The 8,472-nt window shown below is 60.9% G+C and overlaps 1 protein-coding gene across 3 annotated transcripts in view; it reads left to right on the top strand.

Moving 5' to 3' along the window:
* The first annotated feature begins 5,793 nt into the window (after positions 1-5,793).
* PLPP2 (phospholipid phosphatase 2) overlaps positions 5,794-8,472 on the top strand; it is a 9,866-nt gene continuing 7,187 nt past the window's right edge. Inside the window, exon 1 of one of the 3 annotated variants that reach the window (XM_034657323.1) lies at positions 5,794-5,921. Coding sequence is in view for 2 of the 3 variants with exons in the window: in XM_034657322.1 (XP_034513213.1) it covers positions 5,911-6,034 (124 nt within the window). In the remaining variant the exon portion in view is untranslated. Of the gene's footprint in view, positions 6,035-8,472 lie in introns of all 3 variants that reach the window. The other 2 variants (XM_034657322.1, XM_002923501.4) reach the window with 2 other exon arrangements.

The raw sequence follows: 8,472 nt of genomic DNA, 5'->3' as shown, positions 1-8,472 counted from the left end.
TGGGTGCCTTGTGGTAGATTGGGAGGACGGGGGTTGCTGGGGACGGCCGGCCACTTGGTGGACCCTGTGATCTGGGCTGAGTCGTGACCCGGACGGCATGGGGCTGTGGGGGGCTGGTCACGATGACTGACATGATGGCCGGCTTTGATGTGGGGCGGGCCAAGGCCACAGAAGCCACAGCAAGCGCAGGGGCGGGAAGAGCCCCAGGTCCCACGGAGGAGGCCCAGGGTGAGAGCACGAGGGTAGTGGTTGGGTGGGCCAGGGATGGCCGGTTTTGTTCTGGGTCTGAGGCCCCTGGAGGGGTAAGCAGGGGCTTGAGACTTTTCATAGCTCCCTGCGGTGGCTGCACAGAGTGGGGGTCAAAGCCTTGCTGGGAGGGGGAAGGAGACACTGGGGGAGGGGGTGAGTAGCCTGGCTGGGAGGGGGCAGGGTGTGTGCAGGGGTGGGTGATGCAAGAGGGACTTTAGAAGGATTTCAATTGGAGTGTTTTCCCCAGTACTTGAGAGAAGTCGGTCTGTCTTCTGGTTGGCTGTGCTTACAGCAGAAAATCTTGTCTTCGCGTGGTTTTTTACCCCGCTTTTAAGATTTTCGTCTTTCATGCTATTTTTTTTTTTGTCTCCCTGTTGAATAACGGGTCCCCTCATATCTTTGCTTCTCCTTTACCGCTGTTAGAAGTATCCTTTTAATGTCACTCAGCTGTTTGTTCATTTCGTCGTAAACGCTGCATCCCGACGTGGTGCTCTCACCCCGGAGAGATGGACCCTAAAACATCTGGGTTTTCTGGAGAAATTAGCACAGATGTCACAGGCCCGTGTGTCATTGTGCGGAGCCCGGAAATAGGGCTTTCTGGCTGGTTGGGAGCAGCTGGGCCAGGGGGTGCCTTGCGGCGTCCATACAGTGTGGTCGTGCGTTCCGGGTTCCCCCTTGTCGTTTTGTGGCTTGACGGCTGCTGTCTCAGCGCTGAACTGTATTCCAGCACCGGTCGGACAGCGGTTTGTTACCCAGTCTCCGCGACGGACATCGTGGCCGCGTCCGGGTTTGGGCGCTTGTGGATAAAGCCGCTGTAAACGTGTGTGCGGGTTTTGAAACGAGTTTTCAACTCGGGCGAATGCGCAGAACGTTGGATCGAAGGGTGAGGGTACGTTTAGTGCTGTGAGGCATCGTTTCGCATTCCCCTGGCTGCTGTGCACCCTCGTCAGCTCTTGGGGCTGTCGCGTTCCGGATTTGGGCTGTTCTGAGATGAGCGTCGTCCGGGGCTTTTGAAGATGGCTGGTGTGCCCGGTGCTCCCTTCTCCCTGGGGCCCGGGTGTGCGGCTGAGGTGGTTGTCTGTCTCTGCGAGGTGCGGCTCGCGTGCTCCCTGCGCTGCCGGCCTGAGAAGGCCCTGGTCCCTCCACTTTTGAAGCACTTGTCTGTTTTATTTCTGCCGGAGGCAGGATTCCTGGTTGACTTTCTTTCAACATTTTAAATATGTTCCATTGAGTCCTGGTATCTGTTGTTCCTGATGAGCAATTCCTGTGTTCCCCCAGGTCGGGCAGTCTACGTCTCCTCCGGTGGTGACGTCTGTCGTGGGTTTGGCGCCAGCAGGTTGACGGGGACGCACTTAGGCGTGTTTGCGGAGCTGTTTGAGCTGAGAGGTGGTGCCTTTCCCGAGTTTGGGGCGTCCGGGCAGGTGTTTCTCCCGACTCTCTGCTGCCCCCTAGCGTTGGCCTCACGCAGGACTCTGGGTACCGCCGGACCCCGGCGCGCGGGGGCCAACCTCCGAGAGGCCGGCCAGTCCCCCACCTTCTTTAACTCGCACTTGCAAATTTTGGTTCTAGTATTTGTACCTGGTTTTTTCCGCTTCTCTACTGATATTCTTCGCTTTCTACCTCTTCCTGTAGAAACTTTACCTGAATCTTTGCTGTTTTCGCCTGTGGGTCATTACTGGATATACTTCTCTTAACCGTTTTCCTCTGGATTGTGGGTCCCCATTTCTCCAGTGTTGCTGGTGGTGGTGGTGGTTGGTTTTTTTTATTTTTTTTTTTAAGAATATCTTTTTTCTTTCCTTTTTTTGTTTTCTTAAAGATTATTTGACAGAGAGAGCACGCATAAGCAGGGGGAGCAGACAGAGGCAGAGGGAAAAGCAGGCTCCCCGCTGAGCAGGGAGCCCGATGTGGGGCTCTGTCCCAGGACCCTGGGATCCTGACCTGAGCCGAAGGCAGACGCTTCACCGACGGAGCCTCCCAGGCGCCCCAAGTTGTGCTGGTTGTTTTCAACGAGCCATTTTCCTCGTGTTGTCACGGACACACGAAGGCCCCGACCAGGCTGTCCCGTAACTGTGGCTGCTGTGACAGTTGGCTTCCGTCTTTCTCAGTTCTGAGACGGCAGCCTCTGCAGTCCCTGCGGGAAGTGTGTGTCTTTTCCCCAGCAGCTCCAGCAGACGTGTGCCTGGGACTGCACGAGTGACCGGCCAGGCCTGGGTCTGGGAGTGGACATCACGGGGCAGTGTTGGCTGGCTGTGAAGACGGCGCCCGTAAAGGAGTAAGCCGCTCCTGCTCGCTGGCCGTGACTCAGTGAGCGCTGACCCCAGGCTGAGGGTCCCTGGTGCAGGCTGCGGGTGCTAAGTCATTCCTTAGTCACTAGGCCATGTGTCGTTCAGCTGGCACTGATTGGGTGCCTGCCGGGAGCTGGCCCCTGCCCCTGGAGCTCAGGGCTGGGAGGAGGGGATGATAAGCAGACACACAGAAATGGTGCCAGAGCTTAGAGGAGGTGGGCTTGGGGGGGAGGCAGGGGAGAGGACTGTGCAGTTGGGGGGGTCTGCACGAGGTGGCAACTCAACCCGGGATTTGGAATTTGCCGATGCTAGCTTCTGACTTGAAGGTGACCCCAAGTACCTGCCCCACCGTTTCCCGTTCAGTTAACCCTCCAGGTGCTTCCTAAGGAGTTAGGCTCCCGGTCAAGCAGGTCAGTACAATCTTAGGGCTTGGGTACCCTCCAGTGGCCGTTACGTAGATGGACAGACTGAGGCGGCATCCACGCAGACTTGCCTGTCACAGCCCCCCAGGGGTATAGGCTCGACTCCAGGACCTTAGCAGGTGGCAAAGCCCCAAGTCAGGAAGAACTCCCACTGTGGCCTCTCAGGAGCCCCAAGAGTATACTTTCAAGTGATCTCTACACCCAACAGGGGGCTCGAACATAGCCCCCAGAGAAATAGAAAGGCCGGGAGTGGTGCACTCAGGTGGCACCACTGTGTGCCAGGCCTCTTTCTGCCCACCTACCTCCCAGGCACCGCTCCCTAATTTTCACGGCCCTTCAAGGCAGCTGGAGCCCATCAGGTTGATGAGAAGGGACCACCTTCTGAGCCCTGAGCTCACTCCCCGGTGGGTCACCATGCACAAGGGGTTGGTTCTGTCTCTAGGGGACACAGGCAAGTCCCGGGGACCCAGATGGAGGCTCAGTTTGTCACCCGCTGGTGGGGAGGAGCTGTCCAGGTCTGGCCCCCAGCCTGGGCTCTGACCCTAGCGCAGGCCTCACTGGCCTCGGGTTCTCTCTGTAAAGGGTTAAAGCAGATTCCAAGTGTGAAGACTCCTTGAAATGTGGAGGACCCCAGCTAGCAGATGCAGGAGCCCTGACCCCAATCCTAACCTTAATCCTAATCCTCGCTGCCCTCATCAGATTTTAATCCTGACCGTGCCCAGGTGTTTTAAGGACAGGGTGAGACTGAGGTCAGCGGGGAGGGTAGTTACTCCAGCCCCTGGGGGCCCTCCAGCCACGCTGTTCTCCAGGCTCATCCGGAACAGAGCACGCTCCTTCCTACCCAAGGCCTCTCTGTGCCCCTAGAGAGGTCTCCCCTAGAGACATCGTGGGTCCCACCTGCAGCCCCGACTCAGGCCATTCCCCACTGCCACGCCCCCTCTGGCAGGCTCCTGCCAGGGATCTCCCCTCCCAGCACTCAATAGGTGCTCAATAAAGAACCCCGCCTTTAGCGCTTCACTTTACTTTGAGAATAGGTAGTCATCCCAAGTTCAAAGTGAGAAAAGCTCAGTAATAAGGAGGCCAGGTGACATTACGGGAGGTTTCGCCAGGCGCGTTGTGCACGCTGCTCACATGTGACTGATGGGGTAATTATCACAAAAACCACGATCCATTACCGTGAAGGAGTGAAGTAAGTGGAGCCCCGGACCTGCCTCTCTCTGGGGTCCACCCTGCTCCATGAGAAAGCCGGAGAGCAGAGGCTGAGCCCACCTGGAGTCCGAGAAGCGCTGGATCCTGCTGAGCCTGAAAGCGGACCCCTGAGACAGCCCTGCCCCAGCCCAGACACCGGAACCCAGCCCCCCCAGGAAGAAGTCTAGGGATGGAGGAGGAAGCTGCATTTTTTGAGGACGTGCGCCCCCGCCCCCAACTCCTTGCCTTGTGCGGTTGGAAAGGGGGGAGGGTGCTGGGAATATGCCTCCCACACCATCCCTCTGCCACACCATAGACGGAAAATCTGGTCCAGAAGTTTCCATGCTGGACTTTGTCATGTCCTGGGGGGGGGGGGTCTGAGTTATTTTGGGTGTGTGTGTGGGGGAGTGCCTTTGGCGGCTGCTCAGAGCAGGGAAAGTTGTCTGGGGAACAGAGGAGCTGGCCCTCAGACATCCTGCCGCCCCCCAATTTGATGGCCAAAGAGCCCGAGATCCGCTGTGCACTGTCCCCCGACTTCCAACACCTTGGCTCCTTCCTGGAACCCCCTGCACCCCTCAAGTGCCGGTGTCCGGTCATCCTCCCAGGGAGCAGGGTCATTGGGGCTCTGCGTGGAAGCCCCAGCTGCCTGACCTTGTGTCAGGGGCTGCCTGTCTTTGGATCTGACTCCCTTCCTCTCTAAAAAGGGCTGAGAAACATCGTCTGTTTTAGGATTGTTGGAAGAACGGGGGTGGTGAATGTGTGTTGGAGGTCAAGGGAGCAGACCCTGTGCCCAGGCCCCCTGGGTTGGAGTCCCAGCTCTGCTTCTTCCCACTGTGTGACCTTGAAGGAGGGACAGAACCTCACAACTCATGTTTCCTGCCAGGTCAAGGCGGGACTCTCTCCAAGGCTTCTCAGATCGTTTCAACCCAAAGGATCTAGTAATGGCCCCTTGGGCCTCCGTCTCCCTGGCTTGGATGCTCGTGACTGTTGGGCGCCTCCCAGCTCAGGGCTCCCTAGTGGGGGCGGGGGGCGCAGACTCTTTTCAGCTCCTGCCCCCCCCCCCTTCGCTCTTGTACAGTTGGGATAGTGAGTGCGCTACATGGGAGCGGGGCCCGGTGCCAACAGTGGAGTTGAGAAACCTGACCTTCCCAGGAACACCAGCATTTTAAGCCTTAGGCGTGAAGAAAAGCCCCTGCAATGAAGCCAGGACACTCCAACAGTTTTGGGGCACTTCCTGACTCAGAGGCACATCTGGGTACGAGGAAACCCGGGGACACGTCCTGCCGGGTCTGCCCTCTCGCGCTCTCCTCCGTGTGCTCCTTGGTTCCTTCCTTCCTTCTCGCCACCCGCCCCTTCCCCGACCCAGCCGGCCCAATCTGCGGGTGACGCCCTGGGGGCTCTGGACTGCGGTGCCTCAGCCTCAGCCTCCCGCCTGCGGATGGGGGGTGCGGGGCGCAGACGACCCCTGCCGCCTCCGGGCCCGCGTGGGGTCTCCCGCCCCCCCACGCAGGCACTCTCCACCGCGCTCCTCCCGGCTCGCCGCGGCCGGCCGAGCGGGGCGGGACGGGGCGGGGGCAGAGTCCGCCCCCTCCCCTCGGGCTGCTCCGCCCCCGCCCCGCCGCTCCCCTGCCTTCCCCTCCACGCCCCGCCCCGCCCTGGCAGGGCCTGGCTCCGCGGCCATGTGACCCCGCGGCCTGGCGGGGGCGCGACGGGACGCGCTGGGACTGGCGTCGGGGGTCGCGGGCGCGGCCCGGGGCGGGGGCGGCATGGAGCGGAGGTGGGTCTTCGTGCTGCTCGACGTGCTGTGCGTGCTGGTCGGTAAGAGCCGCGGGGACTCGTGTGTTGGGGGAGGACCCCGCCCCCGGCGGCACGCGCCCCGGGTCTCCGCAGGTTGGTTTGTGGGGGCGGATCGGGGAGGCCCCTGGGGGGGGGGCCTCTGCGCCCCTGTGCCTGCGTGCGCCCTCCCGGGCCTCGCTTTCTCCCGGCCGTCCCGGGTCCCGGAGGGCTAGCGGCCCCCGGCCCGCGGCAGCAGGAAGTCGCCGACGAGGGGCTGCACGGGCCTCCCTCCCCGCCGCGCCCGGCCGGGGCGGTGATTCACAAGGGCGGCGGTCCGGGTTTGGGGCGCGGCCGCGGGTCACCCGGGAGGACCTCCACCCCCAGTCGCGGGATCGACGTCCCCAACGGGCGCACAGCTAGCTGGTCGGTGGGCGTCGGACCCCCTCCTCGGGCGGGGGAGAGATGGAGAGAAAGGCTGGGCCCCGGGCTACTGGTGAGCCCGGCGCCTCGGGCGGCGCGGACCAAACCTGTCGGGCGGGTTTGCAGGCCAGGCTGCGGGAGGGGGCGGCCGGAGGCCCCCCCCCCCATCCCTGCCCCTCCCCTAGGGTCCTGGGAACAAAGGCCGAGTGTTTGCTCTGGGGCTGTGCGGACAATGGCCCCAGAATTCTACCCTGGGGCGCGGGGTGGGGCCCGTCGGGCCCACAGCACATCCCCCTACTCGCCCCACATGGGGTTCCTGCTCCTCCGCAGGGGACGGAGGGGTAATCCCTGGCGGTTTGCAAAGGCCAGGCCCTACTCCTGAGCACCAGACCCTAACCCTAACCCCTTTGAAGTGGGCCGGTTGGCCGCAGGAAGAGGTCCCCAGGGGGCGTCTGCCAGCCCTAGCCATCATTTATTGAGTACCTGTTGTTTATATCAACATCTGTGTGGCGCTTACTGTATGCCAGGCAAGAAGTGACATGCAAATTAATGAAACCGTTTCTACCAAACAGTCTGTAAGGGAGGTTCTTTTTCAGCCCAGAGAGGTTCAGGCACCTGCTGGAGGTCACACAGCAGCTGCAGGTGGTCAGGTGGTGCTGAGATTAGGTTGTATGTGCCAGGTGCTGGAGGCTCAGGCAGACCCCACTCCCATTGTTGAAGCTTCAGCTCATAAAAAGTTGAGTTTCATAGGGTGACAAGGGGGCCCTGATGAAAATACGGTGTGTGTGTGGGGGGGGTTGATGTAAAGGCAGTGAGGTACCGGGAGTGTCTGCACGAGGGTGTGAGCCAGTGACCCAGGCAGAGCTAGGCCCCAAACCCACAGCTCGGGTTCCAGTCGAGGGTGACTGAGTCTCTAGTGGAAGGGGCTGGGCTGGGGGACAGGAATTGGGAGGCTGACCTCCATGCCCAGGCACCTTGTGCCAGGCTCTGCCCTGCTCTGGTTGCAGGGATGAGGCTTGACTTGATGTCTCAGCATATTCTGGCCCTGGCCTCCCTCCACCCCCAACCTTGGGGGGGGTCTGCTCCCCGGCTTCTCTGCCTCCTTTCTCGCCCTCACTCACCACAGCCAGAGGGACCCTACAGAAACATGCTCCGTTCCTTTGCTCCCAACTGTCTGGTGTCTCCCGCCTCACTCAGCAAGGTTCCCGTTCTGAGAATGCCCTCCACCCCCAGCCCCCAGCACTGCGGCTCTCCAGGCACGGGCCCACCTCTGGACCTTTGCACTGGCTGTTCCCTCTGCCTGGCCCTCTTCCCCAGATCTGCCCTCACTTCCTCAGCTCCCTCAAGCCACCTTCTCTGTGGGGCCTGCCTGACAAGCCCATAGCCTCCCCGAGTCCAGTTGCCGTCCCTGCCACTCACAGGCCCGAGGGCAGACCTCTGGGTTTCCCCAGACTCAGTACTAAGTTTGGTCTCTTGGGAGGAGGAGTTGGCCTTGCTCCTGCCTCCTGTGGTATTCAGACCACAGAAGAGTCACACCCTTTCATACTTGTCACCTGCCCTGCTGGGGGCAAAGGGCGCCCTGCCTGCATTTGTCACCCTCAGCTCAGTAGGGCCCTGGGACCCCAGAGCCACAGTGATACCTTTCATATTCTGCGGGAACTTGTGGCTCCTGACTGTCTGTGGACCGAGCTCTGGAGGCCCTTGGTCTGCTCAGGGGTCTGCCGGCCTCTCAGCTCTGTCCCTTACTGTGGTGTGTGCCCGGTCTCTCCGGCTGGCCTTAGAGTGAAGAGCAGGGAGTTCTCTCTTTTAAAGGATGCTTGTTAAACACCTGCACAGGCCAAGCCCTGAGCCTTGAGCATGGTGGACTTGCTTGGCGAACTCAGGTATCACGCCCTGCTTAAATACATACAGCGCCAAGAGACGTGGCGAGCAGACATTTCAGCTAGGAAAGGGGTGCCGGGGTGGGCGGTCAGGAGGGCTGATGGAGCTCAGGTTGGAGGGAAGTCAGCCAAAGATTTGGTTTTGGGTGGTGAGGACAGGTGCCGGGTTCCTGGGTTGGGTGCCTGTGGAGTTTGCTCAGGGAGGAGACAGGAGGCTGGAGGGAAGTGAGGAAGGGGAGGGGGGGGAGATGT

The sequence above is a fragment of the Ailuropoda melanoleuca genome, chromosome 4 (assembly GCF_002007445.2).
Source record: "Ailuropoda melanoleuca isolate Jingjing chromosome 4, ASM200744v2, whole genome shotgun sequence".
Lineage (NCBI taxonomy): Eukaryota > Metazoa > Chordata > Mammalia > Carnivora > Ursidae > Ailuropoda > Ailuropoda melanoleuca.
This window is presented reverse-complemented; position numbering and strand designations above follow the sequence as displayed.